Here is a 20,744-nt window from a genome sequence, read left to right as displayed (position 1 = left end):
TTACATATTAGAATTACATGTCCTGAAAAATTAGACTGAGTACTTGAATTGTAAACAATTCAGCACGTACTTGTCTATATTGCACTGTGGTGATCAAAAAACCCTGTTCTTGCAATAAATTCTTACTGTCTTCTTGAAAACAAACTTAAAAGGTCTAGATGGGCCACCTTTAATGGAGAAAAAAAGCAAGAGACATGTGAATGATTGATAGTTATTAATATGTGTCAGAATAGACAGTTTTACAGTTTTGGATTCAAAAAGCCTGAAGCACAAAGGGTTCTTGTAATTTCAGACACACAGGAGAAGTTTAAGCATAAGAAAGAATTGAAAACATCTAGTGATCCTGTGAACAGAGCTGTGTAATGGTAGGTGGGCTTCACTGATGGTTACGACAGTAATAAGCAAAACCAGCTTTCCAATCTGTGAAATAAAAACACCACATTAAACAATTTGTACTAACCTGTTGTGCTTGACCAGTCCCCTTGATATATCAACATGTATATAACTTACTACCATTAAAGAAAAAAACTCAGGGCGTAAAAATAATAGGTTTCTAAAATAAGTCTTTTAGGGCGAGGGAAGACGGTTAATTCTAAATGATCAGGATGTTAAGGACCTTTTTTAGGTCGGATATTTAGGAAAAAAAAAAAAAAAGTACGTTTAATAGAATTCAACCAAAGCCAACAGAATTGCTACTCAAGGACTCGAAACTTGCATTTGAAAAACAACACTCGTGCGCCACCTCCCGGGGTACAAAACGCAGCGCACATAACTACCCTACTTGCTCTCCAAAGGTATGAAATCGACGTAGTCTAAGGCTGTCCCGTGACAGGGACATTCAGTTTGGATGCCTTCTTGTTCTGGAGCTTAGGCAGCAGTCCAAAATACTTCAATCAATTCCAGATGATCAGAAGCTTTATCTTCTCGAGTTAATTGTTGCCTATGCATGATATTTTTGTCCAAAATGGAAATGCACTGACAAACGGTTGAAGAAAGAATATATCGAGTTATCTGAGTGTAAGCAGGAAAAAATCACTTTGGAGCTAAACATGCTTGCCTCCTCCCCTCCCTTCAATGTTCAGCAGTTCTGCTTTCTTCTCAGAGCTAAAGCCAGAAGTTAGCATTGAAAGTCTCAAAGTACTAGGAAGAATTTGGATGGATATGATTTATAGGCCTTGAAGTTCATCTTAACAGGATTTAAAAGACACGCTGAATGGTTTGAAAGAATTAATCATTTATTTTAAGCAGCAGAAAATTTGATTTTTACATAGTATTTATCTGAAAATGGCAAGACCTGAAAGTACAAAATACCAACTTCTGGAAAATTCAGTAATGAGGCTTGGCAGTAATTGGGATAGACAACCTAACATCACCTGAACACTGAATTAAAAAAAAAGACTGTAGCACTTTTTTCAAAGTACTGACCCTATTTTTCTTTCATTCCATGTTACATAGCATCTATTACAAAAAACAAAACAAACAAACAAACAAAAAAAACAGATGAGGAAATGCCCCTACTGGATGGAATCATTCCTTAAAGGCGAAAACCTTTCCACACTTCCTGAAGAACCATCAAATAACAGTTGACCATAGTGTTAGTCTTAAAAGATTTCTGTATCTCCATATAAAATTTTCAATAAAAAATGTGAACTGCCTGTTTCAGATAAATCTTATTTAAACATTCCACCCTATGTAGTTTTATACACACACAGAGTATTGGCTAGTGAAGCAATTTTTTCAGGACATATTGCAGTAATCCATGCCTTGGTGCTGTCAAGAAATTGTTATTTGTCTTTTCAGTACCACTTCAACTTGACTTGCTTGAATCTGGTTTTTTTTTTTTTTTTTTTCCAGAATTTTCCAGAGGACAGCTATATTGCAAATACAGCGATTTAAACATTTAGTTACATGACTTGCCTCTAACAAAACAGGAATAAACATACCGTTTACAGGTTTGACGTATTTCTGTGAGGGAAGGTATCCTTCAAAGAAGAATGTAATGGTTACAAACTATGTAGTTTATTCAAGTATTTTGCTTAACTACAGATCACCGTAAAATAGGAGTAAGGCTGAATTGTTCAACTTGAAAAAGCAGAAGTTTCTCATTCAGAAAGAAGAACCAAAAGTCATTATAGTTGGCGGGGAGACAAAACCAGACAGGCCTTCAATGAGGGGGCCATCACCTGCTGAAAGAATGGTGCTGACTCACTGCTCCTTGTGGTTCTCCCTCCACCCCTGTATTTCGTACGGGCAGAGAACAAGGAAGAAACACAGGTACACACCAGTGGTTTCCAGGGCATATTCCCTGGAGGTCTGCCCCGTGTTATGCAGCTACAGATCTCAGTTCTGTATGCTGGAAAATAAGTCCAGGAGGGAAAGAGTGTGCCACACCAAGTGCTTTCCAGTACTGAGAAAGGGATAGCAATCTGGGGCCAAAAAGTACAGGACCAGCAAGGAAGACCAGCAGCTAAATATGTCCAAGTGAGAAGTGAAAGAGGTCTAGAAGTTGGAGTCAACAGAACTCTACCAACCATCCTCAGCCTTGATCTGGAAGTCTGGGAGAAGACTCAATAATTTAGCATCTCCTCATTTCACACAATCAGCCAGCCTCAGCTCACCTTGGTCTCTCTGTCAGTTAGTGCAAGTCTTAATGATGGCTTTTGCAGTACAGATTGACCCCATCCAGGGGTTTGGCTGCAGCCAACAACTAGATTTCAGGAAATGTTCCTGAGGAGCCATTAATAAGACTCTAGATTATTCACAAGCCTGGTCTAAAGTCTAATTAGGCTCCAAAAGACAGAAGATCTGACTGGCTTGGAAGATTGCTCTTATCCCATTACCATCTGTCTTCCCTTTTCTGAACAGCAGAAGGGATTTCAGCAGCCAGAAATGAACAATTTTTCAATCAGAGTCAAGTTTGACAGCAACTAATATCTTGCTAAATTGTACAGATGTTTCTTAAAAGGATCAATCAATTATGCTCTTAATTTTTATTAAGTGAAGCTATGAGTAACTTACTTATTCCTCTTTCTTTAATTTCCTTTACTTTTACGTCAATAGGTCATTGTACTGTCAATAGTTCACTCTATATGATGAGGCACTACTACTCGTGTATGTGAGGCTCATGTCAGAGGTCAGAATATGACAACCAACCAACCTTGCTGTTCAGAACTTCTATAGAAATCAAAGAACATTTCAACAGCACAATTGTTCGGGATTATTGGACAATTTAAGAACAACTCTCCTTGAAAAAGCACCATGTTAAGAGGCTATCAAAAAGGTTAGTATACAAATGAGTCATCCTTCCTAATTCATAGAGACAACAAGTCAGGGGGTAGAATACCCATCGTTTGATTTCAGCTGATGAAGAGTTAAGTGTTAAACAATTGATAGGTTAACAAGAGATACAAAAACAATAGGTCTGTGGTTACAACTGATTAACATGCATAACATCAAAGCTGAGAACTGGAATGGCACCCTGCCTTAATACATTGTATTTAAGTTGGTCCAACATACAAATCCTAAGTGCAAGCTCTTTCACCTTAACCAGAACAATCCCCTCCAACTCCTTTTACTGAAACTGAAAAAAAAAAAAGCTTATAAAAATTCTTCATATGTTTTCTTCAGCTCTTAAACTAAGCCAAAAAGGCTATGATAAGATTTCTAAAACCTGTGAAGGCATTGGGATATAACTAACATATTCCCATGCCTGAACTCAGGTTTAACTATTTTAACTCAAATCACGCATCTTCAAATCCCTAATGACTGAACTGATCGTACCAATTATCTAAAAGGCTGCATCCAATGAAACATGGCTTTCTGACATTTTCATGTTACATGATACTCCATTCACATTAGGAGAATGCTGGTTCTGCAACAAATATTGATATGTATACAAGGAATGATTTGGAGTGCTGTGATTTGGAGTATCCTGTCTTCCATAATAAACAGAGAATTTTTTATAGCACTATCCTTACCCAAAGTGTTGCTTTTTGGCTTTGGTGGTTTTTTGTTTTTTGTTTGCCTCTAGGTATGGTTTAATCTGATCTCTGAAGTTAGTTAGCAAGAGTATAAAACACCTCATGGAAGTCTACTTTAAAAAATATATTGGGGAAAAATATCACTGGTGAGACACACTTGGTAACACCGTAGTCTATCATTGCATTTATTCTTTCGTAGAAAAATGCTCAAGAACATTATTTTTCTTAATGTGCCGCAGGCTAAAAATGAACCCTCAAGGGCTTCTATTGCTCTTCTTGTTGCCAGAGCAACAAAGCAATACTCACCTGAATATCTGCCAGTGTAAGTATCAATTTACAAGCCGAGATGAATTTTGTGCTGAGAGCAGATGTCACTAACAGCATTTTTACTATAATCCAAATTTTAGGGGCGAGGTATGCCATAAAAACTCAAATATATATTACTGTTTCATTTATGCTACTTGATTATTGCTCATATAATTCAAGTATTTCGATTAAAATGTCTTGACCAATGATATTCGAAACAGAAGGGTAAAACTGAAAGGCCTTTATGTGAAATCCTCTACACTAAGAAGACTTTGTTAAACAACTCAGAAGATATCTAGCTTATCATCAGAAAGCACACCTGGAACCTTTCCCAATAAATTCCTTTGTAAAACTCCTTGTGTAATGAAGTAAGAGAGGGTAGGGAAAGAGAAGAACCTAATACATACAACTGGTACTACTTTATGAACTGAAAGGGCTCATTGTTTACCACTCTATCAATCCAAACATGCATGATGTGTTTCTGTTTGGAACAGGTTACAAACGCATTATTTGTATTACTGTCCTGTAAAAGAAGGAATATAACTTTGAAATGGTTTGCTATGTATTGAACCCAACGCAGGAGGATGACGTGGAACCAAATCAGAACTGGAAACATCACTCTTTTCAGAGCAAAGTCTATTGCTTTAAGAAAAACCCAAAGGAATGACTTATTTTTATAAAATGTACTACAAATCCTAATTGTAAGACATTACGAAAGAGACATATGGAAGATATGCTAGGGAGAAAACACCTAAACTCTGTTGTTTCTTACATTCCTTTTAATTAATTGCTTTTCTCCCCTTACAAACTAAGAGGAGGGGGAAGAAGGAGGCAAACTCAAAATTTCCTCCTACTTCCAACTCCTAATTCCGAAAAAAAACATTTTCAGGTGTTAGATCAAAACATGAATCATTACACTTTATGCAGCCAAGCAGTCTGAATGTGCAGGAATTAAAAAGAAAAGGAAAACACAGGCACTTCCAGTTATGAACTTCCATTAGTTTAAAAAACAGCAGTGCTTTATTTTCACACACAGTACTTGTACTTCTGTAAAAGCATCATTCCTGAAAAAAAGAAATCTTTGCTTATTCCCTGCAGAGTCAGAAACAGAGGCAGTGTGAATCAGAAAGCTGCATGAAGGGATTACAGGCAGAAAAATTTCTAGGCAAGGGATTGGGAGATTCTGAGCTAAGCTTCCTTTTTTTTTTTTTTTTCTTTTCTTTTCTTTTTTTTCTTGTTACCCACACAGATTTGTAAACTGCTGTGCAATTGAAATGCAAAGGATTTTTTTTAAGTTATTTTTCAAAGAGATAACTAGTAGTTGTCACTGGACTCCTCAACCTTGCATTGTTTATCTTTTGAACCCACTATGCAAGTGCGCTAGAAAAATGATGGAGGTGCAGTGCTCACTGACTAGATACACAAAAAGTTGTTCTGTCTGCAAAGAAAATGCCATGTTCTGACTTCTGCATTAAAATCTATGCTTGCACAATGGAGGTCTGGCAAATACGTTCGTTCCTTCTCTTTCCCTTCATATTTTCCAGTCTCACCACATGTGTTTTCAGTCAGTCAGTCAGTACATAGACTTTTCATTTGACTGACACACCACTGGAGCTAGACAAAAAGCCTCCCACCGTTGCTCATGTTTAAAGACAAGCCAGCATTAAGACTTTCACTTCACAGTCTGTCTATGAAGACACTTGAACTTGTATGTTGCTGAGCTCAGCAAAAAAATTGGTTGTCTTTCTCATTTTGTTGTTTCCTTTTCGTTACACATTCACTAGAAATAGGAAAAGAGATGACAGAACGTGGACCTTAGGATTATAATGTCTATACATTTGCAATCCAGCCTTTACTAAATATCACTCATCCTGAATTCAAACAAACAAACAAACAAACAAACAACCACCCAAACCCCCACATTAGGGGGAAAACTGAAAGGTTTTTTTGTGCAGCAAAGTGGAAAGTGATGAAGAATTAATTTCTAAAAAATCAACTACTTACAAGCACAGGAGTTATATTTGGACACCCTGTGTTTAAAGACCAGTTCTAAGTCACATGCTTACCAGTGGTAGCATCCTTGTAAAATTAAGAGAGGTAGTCTTGTTTTACACTAAGGCTGAACAAGTTTGTTTCCCAGTTTTTACCTCCTCAAGCTATTTTGCAATGACACTCAGGAATGGTGACCCTCTCAAGTGGCAGCAGTAATTCTGAGGAATGAAAACCCAAACTGCCATTTCTTCTTGACCTCATTTGCTTTACTGCTGCATATGTCTGACCTTTCTCTTTTGCCCGCACCGTAAGCACAGCTTCAAAATGAATTGATGTAAACACAAAGCAGTATTCATTTAATATGATTAGTAAGAAAAGTTATTTTTTTTTTCTCTTTTTTTTACAGTCAGGGCTTGATTAGTTAGCAAATACTAACAGCTCCTTTTTTGTGAAAGAAGGATGGACAATTTTGTTCAGATAGTGGAAGAACATTATCGTGTTTTTTTCTTTCTCTTTTTTTTAGAAAAAGAAGGTACTATTGAGAGTATAAAGGCTCTTTGTACTGCAGTAGCAAGTCCAGTACCGTAGCACTTATGAGGTGGTTAACAGTGCTTTGGTTCAGAATCAGTGTTAGAAAATAAAGCTTTAAAAGTTATGATATTTGGAGGGATTTCCACAGCAATTTGTAATGGATGTAAAAAGGACTGAGGCGTTGGCTTCTTCCTGTTGGTGAAGTACTTTATTCTTCATTCTGCTGAAGTCCCAGGTTTCACAATCGAGGTTCTCATTTCCATCGGTGGCGCACTAAGGAGGACTCATCATTGACCACGTCGTTGTCAGTGTAGCGATGCTGACAACGTGGTGGAATAAGCAGCAGGATGATCAGTGCAAGGAGGATAATCCCACACAGGCTCATGAGAGCATAGGAGGCAATCCACAACACTGGTTCATGGAAAGAAATGACAGAAACACAGTTGCTTGCAACATCTGCTGTTGTGAAGGGACCTTCAATCTCAGACACTGGAGAGCCATCGACTTCTGAGAAATTACAAAATGAGAAACATTAAGTCTGTGGGACACCATTTAAAAGCAAACAACAGCAGATCTAGCCTAAATAACTATATACCTCTCTCCTTCCATCATCATGCATCTCAGCATACTTATTTTTAATCTATTTCTTATTGCAAAAAAATGCTAGTACTCCATGTTTATAAAATGGAAATCTGAGGCATATGGAGACCATAATACTTCCACATCTACATAGGCTGTCAATGAGAGAGCAGAAATTTAACTCAGGTGTCCCACGGCCCAACTTAAAAGACCCAGCCACTGGATCACCTTTTCTTTCTGAACTAACCTTTCAGAAGCATCAACTTAATGAAGCTTAAAAATCCAACAGTATCAGTACACCGGGGTAGTTCAGGGTATGGAGAGCTTTTGTTGTTTCTGGCATTTGCAACAAGTGGAAGAGCACCTCAGAGGATTCTTAGATCTTCTGTGTTAGCTACTTCCCAAGGTCTTAGGGAGCAGCATGCAGGTTCATTAGCTTCACAGATACCTTAGAGGGCCATATCCTAAGCACAAGGCACTGGGCAGAAACCAGCAACATTAGCCTTATGAGTGGTACTGCTGAGATGAAAATTTAGAAGGAAGGGGAGGTAAAGCAGGGATGGCTCAGTGACAGATGCAGAGGAAAGGGGAATGTTGGAGGGGATGCTCAATATCAGTAGTGAGGAGCTGAGACATGAAGGAGCAGTGCTGTAAACAGGCAGGGAGAAGCTAACCAAGCAACTCAAAAATGGATGAGACAAAGTTAAATCAAGAAGCATGAAGGGGTGCCTTGGAAGCTGTTTTTGAACAGCCATCCATCTTGGTAACATCACAGGCTGTGTGACTTGTTTCATTACCATCACAAGCCAGTACTTGTTAAATCAGTATTTGCTGAAAAAGGTTATGCTGCCCATGGTTGTCACAGTAACCATGGCAAGCACAGCAAAGTTCCCCTGAGTTGTGGACAGGGCTACATGTATTGTAAAGGCAGAGCAAGGGAGTTGCCTACGGCAACAAAATATTCGGAGCATTTCATACTTGCAGGTCTGTGGCTGGGGAAGGACGCGTGTCTTTTAGCTTGCTTAGGGGGACCAGGAGCACACAGTTAGTCTGTGCATTTTAGAAAATTTTCCAAATGGTTCTATTCACTTTTCTAGTCAGATACTCCAAGACACATTTGTGTATTTCTTATAAAGTCCTCAGTTTTAAGCTTCCTGCTTCGTTTCTTGTTCATTTTACACACACGCATGCTCATGCGAAATCATAAGTGACCCTGCCTACTGTAAACAGCATCTGATATTTACACAGAGCTTCAACAAGTTTCCTGGAAGCACATTTAAAGAGATTGGCATAAAATACCCTTTGGAAGGAAATGGAGAGATTTGGTATTCAGTCCCTGCCCTCCCATGACCTCATATTATATAAAGGTTTAAGTCTCATTAGACTTAATTCAACTTAATGGTAGGGTGTTGCTGAAGGGGGCAGTCCTGCTTGCCGTCACTGCCTCTTTTGTGTTGATGTTAGTGATGGGTGGGTTGCAAGGACAGTCAGAGCAGCTCACTGATTTGATGGAAAACACACCTGTCATAACAAAGTAACGCCAAAGCCAGGAATTGTCTGTGGGATCACTCACTGAACCAACCCTTTCTCCAGCAGCAGGTGTGGAAAGTCTTCTTTAGTGGCATGGCGCTGTTAGAGTGTGCTGGGTGAAACCTAAGGTTGCACCCAGAAGCATCCTGACATTGGTGAGTACCAAACATGTATATCTCAACTCATCAGATTGAAATAAAGTGGCCTGTGTACCCTGTATCATCAACATGTCTTTGCCAAGGCACTGCTGTTGCACAGATATGGTGAGGGAACTGCACAGGAATGGATAGAGTTGCAAAAGACTGCCTAGAAGGCCTGTGGCAGAAACAAAACTGAAATCTGTTCCGTTCGTACTCCCAGTATTACATTTTGTCTGCCATGCAATTAGTTTGTCGGGACATTTCACTCCCTGTCGGCCCCCCACCGTTTCCTCTGTCTCTATTAAGTCCTTCAGGAAAACCAAACTAAGCCACATATAATACTGATATGAAATGCAAGGCATAATTATTACTATTTAGGAATTCAGTATTTTGAAGAAGAAGAAAAAAAAAAAAGGCAGCACAATTTTCCACCTTGTAGATAGCTTTCAAAATAAACAGTCCCTAATTACTCGTTATTTAGCTTGAGTACAATAACTACTGCTGTTAAAAAAGGCAATACAAACTTGTTGCTGTAGTGGCTGACATTGTAAATTACATTTTGAGAATGCTTGATAGCAGCATAGCCTTCGCTTTCTTCCCTCCAAAAAGAAAACTTTTCCTTCACCCTCTTCTACCCCCAGGGAACTTGAAAGGAAATAAAAAGGGGGAAATTTGCCTAAATTGTTCAAACAAACCCTTAATATAAACCTAGTCCCATACTTAACCTATTATACATTAGATGATAGGATATTTTGGCATTTTCTTTTTTAGAATACTTGGTTCTAGCTACTTACAGTAATTTCTTGACCTTGAAAACAATGGGATTTTCTACATTATTGATGATTACAGGACAAAAATGGAACCTCTGGAAAAATGCTATTTTATAACATCTGTGTAGAACTCAAAGTTGAAAAGGTCAAACACTCTTTCTCACTCCCTTGGATGTTTTGGAAAGGAAGCAAACCTAAAGTTAGATTGAGTATAGCATGGAACAGTAGAATGCTGCCTGGAAGGGACCTTTGGAGGTCACATCGTCCAGCCTCCTGTACAGAGCAAGACTGTTACTATCACTTGATCAAGTCAGCTGCAGCTATGACCAGCCGATTGTATAACCCCGAGGACAGAGAACCCATGATCTCTCTGGGCAATCTGTTTCCTGTTTTAGTGCTGTACTTCTGTCCTTGTGAAGAAGGATTTCCTAACGTTGAGCTCAAACCTCTGAATGTAACTGGTGGATGTTGCCCTTTGTTACATGGTTTCACTTGCATTCACCCTTGGCTTGCATTCAACTTGGTGCCCACCATAACTCCCAGGTCTCTTTCTGCAGGGCTGCTCTTCAGCTGGCCCCTTCCCACACGGTTCTCATGCAAGATGGTTCTCTTGTCACGATGCAAAACTCCACCGTTCTTTTCACTGAACCTGGTTTCAGCTGCTCAGTCCTCCATGTTACTATGACCTTTATGGCTTGAAGCTCTGTTATTCACCGTGACAGCTGTTCTTCCAAGTTTAGGGCTCAAAAAATTGCCGAGGGTGCATTCTGCCTTGTCACAGTTTAGTGTAGAAGTCACTTATGATTGCAGTGCTTGGTGCATTTCTTCCCTTCAAACACTCAAGCCTTGCTTCTGTGATTTTCTCATTTACTACAAAAATAACAAGGGGTGTAGTCCTACTCGATGCTGAAGTACCATTAGGTTGCATCACGTAACTAGGTGATCTGAACATCTGGTCTCAAGAACGGGCCTGACCTCAAACCTTTCCTAGTCACCCTCTAAATACTAGAGTATCTCTGAAATTAACAACAGACAACTTGAAATGATTCAAAATAATTAACAGGTGGAATAAATCTTACAGGGCTTCACCTAATTGAGGAAAAAGCAAATTTTCCTGCCAAAATGGATTAGTCTCCCACTGCTTTCTAACTAACTCTCTTCAACTTTTTTTTTTTTTTTTTTTGGGTGGGGGGGTACATTCTGGAGAATGAAAACAAAGGAAGGAGAACTGAAGAGTAAATAATTTCTCATCTCAAACCAAGTCTCAACAGAAACTTCGAGTTCAATGAAGTTAAGGGCTTTAGCCTTATTTTCTGTTTTTGCCATTTTAAAATTCAGCCTATACCTGTTTAATACCTTACAAAAAGATAGGCTTAACTTTATTGTTAACATACTATTGTAAACAAGAAAGTACAAGTGAATACAAAGAAGCACAGCCCCACCAAAAAAGTCCTTTATATTTCTCTAGTTTTGATGATTTATGCCGCCAGTAATTCAATTTAATTTATGCCCACTAACAGACTAAAAAGATCCAAACAAATTACATTAATATAGTTGCTATGGAGGACACGGCTGGCCTCCGCAGGAAGCCAGTTAGGCAGCTTAATCCCTCACACTGCACTGACTGCTCGCCAGTCAGCGCACAACCACTCACAGTTGTGGTTTTCTGATGAAAGTAATGTTAAATATGGAAACCACAAGCTGTGAAGAAGTGAATTCAGAATAACTGGCACATCCAGCAAAATGTCATCTGCCCCATGTGAATAAAGTCTGACAAATCGGTTTATCTTGTCTCAGTCAGTGGTTTGTATCACCTGATTCCTCAAGAAGCTAAGTTCCCATGATGTTAGGTTAGACATATGCATGAAACATGGACAAAGAAACAATAATTAAATGCAATCTAACACCAGCCAGGGAACATCATGTGTCCAAGCTCATGTGGATTCAGATTTCTAGTCAGCAAGCTCAGTTCTTCTACTCTAGAAGAGGTTGGCAGATATACATGCAGTGGCCAAACTCCATGTTTCTGTGTAGCAATATTAACATTAAGGTACTATTACGGTTTCCTGACTCTTTTTCTCAACACAGACATGCTCTCAAAGCATTTCTTATGAGCACCAGCAGGCTAAAGTGCCCTGCTGACCTGATGTCAGTCAGTATGCTGTGTCAAAATGCCCCTTCTCCTCTCCATTAATGGCTGCAGCATGACAGGAACAGGAGGCAGCTGTAGGCTTGCTAAAAATGCAGTCAGGAAGCAAACAGAAGAGTGACAGGCAGGAAAACCTGGTCTGTAGTATTTGTCTAGTTACACCCTCCTTCCAGATGCATTCAAAATGTCTTTCATCACTGCAGGATCTCTCATAGAGGTCTTCATTAAGCAACCTGCATCTATGTCTGGATTTTTTTTTTTTTTTGCTTAGCAAGCTCAAAGACAACAATTTTGAACCCATTAACAATGGATAGATTAAAAAGAAAAAAAAAAAAAGGCTTTTAGAATGCCCTAGAGCTACAACCCAAACTAGCTAGTGTCTGTCTTTTTCACCCCTCAATTACCTAGTTGCATTAAGCACTCAGGTACTTACTGCCCTTACCTTCCCTATCATAACTACTGGGGAGTAAAGTAGCACGATCAGTCACGCTCCTTTTCTCAAGCAGGTAATAGATGCTACAATGTTTTTCTGGGCATAGACCACTTCTGTTTGGGATAGGGACTTCCACATGGGTATGCAGCCTTTCCCTCCTCTGCAGTTTGTATGTTCTTGTGGTGCCAATGCAATGTCTCATCAGAAAAGGGAGGATACATCAAAACTTGTATTTGTCTTTAGCTACCCTTAGTGAGATACGATGAATCATGAAAAAGCAAGAAAGTTAACCAGCACTGTGAAATCATCTTAAAATTATCAGTGCTTTTCTTCACATTTCCTCAGCAGCTAATGAAAACATTAATGATTTTCTATTTACACCAAGAAAACTATTTGTTTAGAACTAAGACAAACATCACAAGTCTTAATTTGAGTCCCATTTTCATCTTTGCCGTGAGTATTTCTGAAGGGCTGAAAAGGCACAATTTAGAGAAAAATGTGAGTAAAGTACTTCACTGCACAATGCAAAAATTAGTTAAGAATCCATTTATCTGCAAATTAGAACAGGACTACATAAATAAAGCTGAATTAAAAATAAGGGCTCTCTTTCCCCAACTGTATTGGGGAAACTGTACACACAGACAGACTGAGAAAGAATATCCTCTCTCACTGGGAAGAATGCAGCTAAGATATCCAAAGTTGATGATAATTTACTTCACACCAAAAGAATGTTGTGTGCAATACAATCTTTTTTTTTTCTCCCCGTGAAATCTGAACACCATGGGATTGCTCAAAAATATAACCCTCACACTTCATTGGTAACCACACTGTCTCCCATCATGTAAGGGACAAAGATGTTTTTTTGAGAGTAGCAGGTGTTTCCTCACTCACCAGTCCTGAACAGTATTTCTCTTACCTGCACATGGACTCACTGCAAAGCCCACTCTCCTCTGAGCTCTGTCAAATATTACATAGAAGCCTTCCATGACTGTAGCACCAATAACCAGGGCATTCGCAGATGAAGAGATCCCAAATCGGTAGCACTGCAAGTTCTCTCCTATTCCAAGGATGGGTTGAATATAAAGCTATTAAAAAAAAAAAAGTGTAAGAAGCAACACCACACAGTACTTAGAAGATGACAGACCTTTTGATTTTTACAATCAAGCACTCAAACTCCACTGGTAATCAAGAATTAATAGGATCAAACAGACTTCTGTATATAATTTAAATTTAGTCAATGCAGGTAAGAGGTAATGCTCTTGGGAGTCTAAGCTTAAATTTGAACATAATCATTCAACACATGAAGAGCACCAGCAAATTCACAGAAACCATTTTTTATTGTATGTTCCATAAGGGGAGGATAGGTAAGAAAGAACTTGGAATGTAAACTTGAATTAGAGAAAAAAAACTATTATTAAAAAAAATTATCAGGATACAATTGACTCAGAGAGCATTCTCTTCAGTGTCATCTTGATGTCTCCAGATTCATAAATTCAAGTCACATTTTACCCCTTGTATCCTCAGGAAAGATGAAAGATTGACACGCTACATGATCAATACAGAAAAAGCTTATTGTGAAGATTTACTATATTTCAAGTTAAAATGTACTTAAAAGGCTCATTCTCCCCTTTGCTCCTGACCATCCCCTGAGGTAATAGATTGTATTAGTAATGTTAGAGGATACGAGGCTGTACTGCAATCTATATAGGGGAAAAAAAAAAGCCAGAGAACAAAATGAAAGTGGCACAACATTACATTCTAAAAGCTGGTGTGGAATATTAATAAAAGATAAACCAACCAAGTAATATGAACTGGTGAAGAGATCACACAGGCTCCTTGCCAAGAGTGTCATTTTCGGGAGAAGTGCTCCAACTCAGAATGCCACGAAAAACAAATCAATTTGCTTCCCCCAAAATGAGAAGATCAAAATGAGTAGCGACACTCTGTATCGATACCTAATGCGGCTAATGCTCAAGGAAACAAAACAAAACTTGCATATTTTTCCTGACAATTTGAAAAATTCATTTCCAGCTACATGGACTGCACTCAAGGAAACTCTGTTTTTCTTTTTTGGCTTTAGGTATTGAGTCTCTTCTAATACACAAGTTTCTTTGTAATTTTTCCTATTTAAATATTGATTTTAAAAAATCATTAAATTCCCTCACATGCAATAAATTAATTTTCTATTACTGCTAAAAATAGCTTCTACTTCTTAAGAGCATATGCGTTACAATAGTAAGAATAAACGTATAACTGAATAAACGAAGAAAGCTGAGACCTGTGGCAGGATAGAGATGCGAAATGACCTGCTGGAGTTTTCATCCCTCATGTAAATGGAGAGTTTTGGAAATAAGGACCAGGGTCTTTCCGTTTTATCCCAGCATGCAAGCTGCGTACCAGTCCAGAAACCAGAAGAGAATTCTTGTACCTATGAAAAAATGATGCATACAGATTACATACATTTTAATAGATTTTTATAGCTCTGCCCCAACACCAACAATTTAAAGAAGCAGATAGTTTTTAAAAACACAAAGCAAAATACAAACTACATGAATGTTTAATTAGTTGCTTCCATTCCTCCCACACATTGTTTTGTAGTCAACTTAACTTAAAGATATAAAGCTGTCAAAGGAGGGCTACAAAGATGGTGAAGGGTCTGGAGGGCAAGATGCATGAGGAGCGGCTGAGGCCCCTTGGTTTGTTCAGCCCAGAGCAGAGCAGGCCGAGGGGAGGCCTCATGGCGGCCTGCAGCTCCCTCCCGAGGGGAGCGGAGGGGCAGGCGCTGAGCTCTGCTCTCTGGGGACAGCGACAGGACCCGAGGGAACGGCATGGAGCTGGGACAGGGGAGGGTCAGGCTGGGGGTTAGGGACAGGTTCTGCACCCAGAGGGTGGTCGGGCACTGGGACAGGCTCCCCAGGGCAGTGGTCACAGCACCGAGCTGCTGGAGCTCAAGAAGCATTTGGACAAGGCTCTCAGACATATGGTCTGATTTTTGGGTGGTCTTTGGGGATCCAGGAGCTGGACTTAATGATCCTTGTGGGACACTTCCAACTCAGATATTCTGTGATTCTATAAACTTCAGGGTTTTGAAACCAAGGGATAAGCCAAAATCCCCTAGCATCCAAAGGAATCAAGGTCTGTTGGTCAACAAAAAGAAACACATCCCTCTGTTTCTCTTGCTGCCCTTCCACTGACTACCAGTATAACTTGACATGCTTTTGAAATAAGGTTGATTAACAGTGTTTCTTAATGTATCCATGACACTAACAAAGTGAACACATTAAACCCCTACAGAGCTTCTTCCCCTAAGACAGAAATCTTGCCTGAAGTGCACGCTCCCTAAAACACACAAAGTTGATGTGCTGCCAGATCAGAGGAAAACACTTCATTATTTGCATGCAATGCTTCGTGCTGGCTTGGCTCTGACTCCCCTGTGAAGCAACATACAAGACAGTATCTTGTTCCGACATTGTAGAGGCAAAGCAGTTCAGGTGCAGAAGAAAGACGGAATCCAGTCTTTCTAACCTCCTCATTTGTAATTACCTGTGATATTGATTGTTTTGCAAACAGCGGCTCATACATTAGTTATATGGCATTTTACAAGTGACAAGTGCTCACACACCCCCACATACTTGCCAATGAAATAAATATTTGTCAAGGCTGTATTAGAGACCTTATACTTCCAGGTGCTTCTTGGGCCAACATGTATACACTCATATAAACACAGAATGAGACTTACAGCCACAAACAGCCTGTTTTTACACTTAACTCTCAGTGCACGCTTCAGTAAGTCTCTTGGCATGGGACAGAAATGCTCTACCCATCATGGCTGAGTCCAAGGTCAGACCTGCTAAAAATGTAGTTATCCTCTCTTTCCATTTCCTATTGGAAAACAAAGCTTGTGATGCGAGAAGAGCTCCCAGGTAGCACCCAGACCAGACAGACAAAATCTATCAAGTGCTCTATTTTAAGCACCTACTTTGATTTCCCAGTAAGACTGCTTATTACAAGGCGTTTCTTTGCCTTACTTATGTATGCTGAACAAATGCATTGAGAGGGATTTGGCTTTATGATACCCAAAAGGTTATTAAAATAAAGATTTTAAGTGTACTTGAGCCTTCCCTTCTCCAGCTTAACAACTTAGCATTACTTCGACGCTGTGAGAAGACATGCTGTTCTAACTTCAGCTCAGTGAGGTGTAGTAGCTGCCACTCCTCAGTGGCTCACCTCTACCCTTCATACCTGCCATCATCAAACTGTATCTATAGCTGCCCCCTAAAAGACTTCAGTCCAATCAAGTGGGGTTTAAAAAAGCAATCTACACCATCAAAGAGCATAAAGCCCACAGACTTTTTTTTTTTTTTAATGGAGCTGAATAAAGGAACACTACATGTGCAGTTATGCCAGTATACCTGAGGGGGCAATAATGTCTTGCTGGGAAGCTTGTAAGAAGCAGCTAGCAGCAGGAACTTGTTAACCTGGTTCACCTATGGTCAGAGCAGTATGTCTGACTACAGCAGATGATTTTACGTTTCAGTGATACATAGCCTGCCAGAAGCACAGGGCACTAAGAGTGCATTTGTGATGCCATGGTATAGCTGCTGAAAGTACCCATTTTGCTACCATTGCTCTTACAATGCCAGAAACTAATCCTTACATCTTGTAATTATTTTCTTATTTAATAGACTATCTCCTTTGTTTAGAGCTGTGAAAATAACTTCTGGTGTGTGTAGAGGGAAAGGAGTACAACAAGGTCCTTGAGACTAACAAGAAACCCTAGAAGAGAATGAATTTTTAATAAGATGAATAAAAATCATGAGGTGAAGCGAGTGAGTCGTTCCCTTCTAATATTTTATTGATCAGTTGACTATTTAGTTGGCATGTGGAAGGCTCTTGGTCAAATGCCCTCCTGACCAACATTGGGGAGGAATCTAGACCACTGTGATCACTTCACAGGAGGATGCTGTACCCATATTACAAGAGCTCTGGGGTAGTCTTTCCATTCTCCACCCCTTGGCTGCAATTGTTTCAGTCAATACTGAAGTGCTTTGAAAAGAGTAGAACTTTTCAATCAGGGACATTAAGTTACATAAGATAATTCATATATTTATTTCAGATATTGGACATGTATTGGCAGTGAAGAACTCCTCAGGCCAAATCTCTGCTCTCAGTCAGGCAAAAGATCTCAGTCTTGAACTATCAGCATACAGGCAAATACGCTGCCTTTTGGTCAACTGGCCAACAGCCTGCTTACTGCATTTCCCGTGATTTGCCCATCCTACCACTGTCCATTCCTGAAGCCAGGATAAAAATATGAAACTTGCTGACATTGAAATATCTGGGATTTATTCTTCAGCTTTAACCTTCTCAATGCTGCTAATCGTATTCAAACAAAATTTATGAATAGCTTGCTTTTGTTAACCAGAAAACACTGTTCCAGTTATTCTATGCTGAAAGAAATCCACCATGCCCCTGCCCTACTTCTAAAGCTCACTCTATTTCCAAAGAAAGATACTTTTAAACATAAATAATGAAGTTCAAAAGCAGCTTTTTTGATATGAACAATCCTTATGAATGGCATCCATTCTATACAACTATAAGCTTTATATTTGGAAAATAACTGCTTGCAGTAGCAGGTTCTTTTACTTTATAAACACTGTGTTTTGAATGAAAGGACTGATTTTTGTACTCTTAATACTCTGAATTGGAAAGACAAGAATTACATCCATATTTCTGAAACGCTTAGAGCAAAATACTCAGTCTCCACACTATTTCTGATGCATTTTTGTACATGCATGCACCTCTTGCCTATATTTGGACTTCTTCTCACCTCCCTTTCCCTCTTCTGCCTCCATCAAAGACCACCCATCATTTTTTATTTAATAATAGGAGTACACCAGGAAAGGTTCTGCTCCTCTCAAGTCAGAGACCTCCTGACTTACCTGGCAGATAGCAAAGATGACACTCCTTTCAAAGATCATGTGATCACTTAATAGGAAATTAACATTTCAAGCAGTGTTAATGACACTAGCTTACCAGGGATGTGCGAGCTATTGCTTGCACAACAGCGCTGAAGACTTTCTGGGGCAGACGGAGGAGGGTGGTCCCACTGTCTACTATTGCTTTATCAGCATTATACTAGGAAAGGGGAAAAAGGAGATAAATTACACACTGTAGTTAATGTAATGCAGATTAAACTGTTTCATAGCAATTACAAAGCTGTTCCTTTTTGGTAGCTGTCTTCACAAAACTGTACGTCATACTTTTCAGCAGCTCTCTTGAGTTGATAGCTTGGATTTAAATGAAGTTTGAGAGCAAAAACAACATAAGGACAGCCTAGACACAAGACTGAGTTTATCTGCATTGCTCAAGAAATTACTGCATGTCACCACAGCTGTTGCAAGTGGCCAAAGTGTTCTAGAAAGAAGTATAGCACAGCCTCTCTCAGAGGTGTACACTAATCCACTTTACCTCTCATATGCCTTGGGCACAAAGCACTCTCATGGTTAGTTCAGGCACAGGGTAAGCACACTGATGTGGCTTACATACATGTCTATGCCCTGAATCGTGGTTTCAGCTATAATGAAAACAACTCACTCTAATTTAAACATAATACATCAGCTTGTTTTTAATAACTAGTGTTTCTACCTTGAGAATAGTCAGGGAACATAAGTCCTCATTACATGTCAGGTTTGGTTCTAGCTCAAGAGTACATCTTGTCTCTTTGGAAAACCATGAAAACACAGGCAAAAGCAACTACAAAGAAACTGGAAAATTTCAATCCTGCTGCTCCAAAGTCTGCACAAAAAACACGCCTCAGTATAAAAGTCTCTTCATTATTAAAACCCGAATCCTCAGACTGAGATACTTCATCAAACCTCAGATACACTAAAAACAAAGAATAAATATTTTAAGAGGTACATATTGTTTTATGGACCCTTAAAAAACTTAATTAATTAATTGTAAAAAGAAAAGGAAAGGAGCAGTGGCAGCTATTTGTATTAACTACTTTTGTTACCAGGTTAGGCTGCAGGATCAATATAACCAAACAATTACATGTTTATGGCATAATCAAAATACAAAAGCAAACAGACAGCATAAACTTTTTAGGAAGAGGTCAAAGAGAAAGTGAATTCAAAATACATTGGTTTAGATATTATCAAGTCACATGCACTATCTTCAGTGCAGTGATAAAAAAAAAACACAAAAACTGGCTGACTTTCTTTTTGAAAGAAGAGGTGTTATAGGCTGCCAAGCAGCACTGAAAGAAAAGCAAACAGGAAAAGCACTGATATGCACCACCTGCCGTTTATCCCACACTCAGAAACATTTCTGACGAGGGGAGAGAAATATTATGGCATTGTGGAATCCATTTTAACATATTTACAATACAAATATGCAATCACCAAGATCACCACCTCAGGAAAAAAGCACAGCCAAAAAGAGCCAACCACTAACATAAAAAAAACAAAAAACCATGCAGAACTCCTGCCTTATAGATTTCCATGCTGTGTACAGTGTACTTTCAGTGTGCAGTAACTTCTCGCCTTCTCAGTTTTGCTGGTTAATATTTAACAGAGCACCCTAGGCAGTGTGCACCAGTGGCAGCTTTGTGCTTCCTCGGCCCTGCTCTGCCAGGGTCCTGGCCAAAGCTGCAGTGTTATTCTGGCCCTATCCCCAGATCTGAAGTGCAGGGGACTGTTTTTTCCTTGCCAGGAAAGGAGTAGTCTCTGGTGACTGTTACAAAAATGTTCCATTTCCTAGAAAACAATTAGGAGAAGACAGGGCACATAGTTCATCACCCCACAAAAAGAATTATGCATCCATGGCAAGCCCTTAACTAGCTAACTTTTCATCATACTAGCCTTAATTTACTACTCTTCCCCTAAACTTCTGCTGGGAAATATCCTTAAATCAAGAAAGGAATGATGCTTTTTGTACCAGTGATGTGCATACTATGTTAATACATCCAAGGTGAAAGCAAACCATAGCTTAGAAAGAGTGACAATAACAGGAAATTTTCATAACCCTGATACATTTTTAAGTGAGTTGTTTTTTGGAAACAGCATGTATTAAACCATCAGCACAAGGACTCCTCTTCAAAATATGTTGATTGTTTTTTAAAGTAGGAAAGAAAAGCAAACATATTTATGTTAGAAACCCAGCAGTTCTGCATTCCTAACAATATAATAGAGAGGCATTTAAATAGACCTTGGTCTGCTTATTAAGTTGGAGGTGATATGATCAATTTAAAATATTTTATATGGAAATATGAATTCCATATTTTGTATGTAATTATATTTATGCATGTGTAAGTTTTTTATCATTAATTTC

The 20,744-nt window shown here is 39.1% G+C and overlaps 1 protein-coding gene across 1 annotated transcript in view; it reads right to left on the bottom strand.

Annotated features, from left to right (window-relative positions):
* Window positions 1–204: 204 nt before the first annotated feature.
* BACE2 (beta-secretase 2) overlaps window positions 205–20,744 on the bottom strand; it is a 53,433-nt gene continuing 32,893 nt past the window's right edge. Inside the window, 4 exon segments of the mRNA XM_083847764.1 lie at window positions 205–7,316; window positions 13,327–13,495; window positions 14,689–14,838; window positions 18,447–18,548. Of these exon segments, the coding sequence (XP_083703890.1) occupies window positions 7,063–7,316; window positions 13,327–13,495; window positions 14,689–14,838; window positions 18,447–18,548 (675 nt within the window). The 3' untranslated portion in view covers window positions 205–7,062.

The sequence above is a fragment of the Anser anser genome, assembly GCF_964211835.1.
Source record: "Anser anser genome assembly, chromosome: 1".
NCBI classification, from domain to species: Eukaryota; Metazoa; Chordata; class Aves; order Anseriformes; family Anatidae; genus Anser; species Anser anser.
Note: the sequence above shows the minus strand (reverse complement) of the source record. Positions and strands in the feature narration are given on the sequence as shown.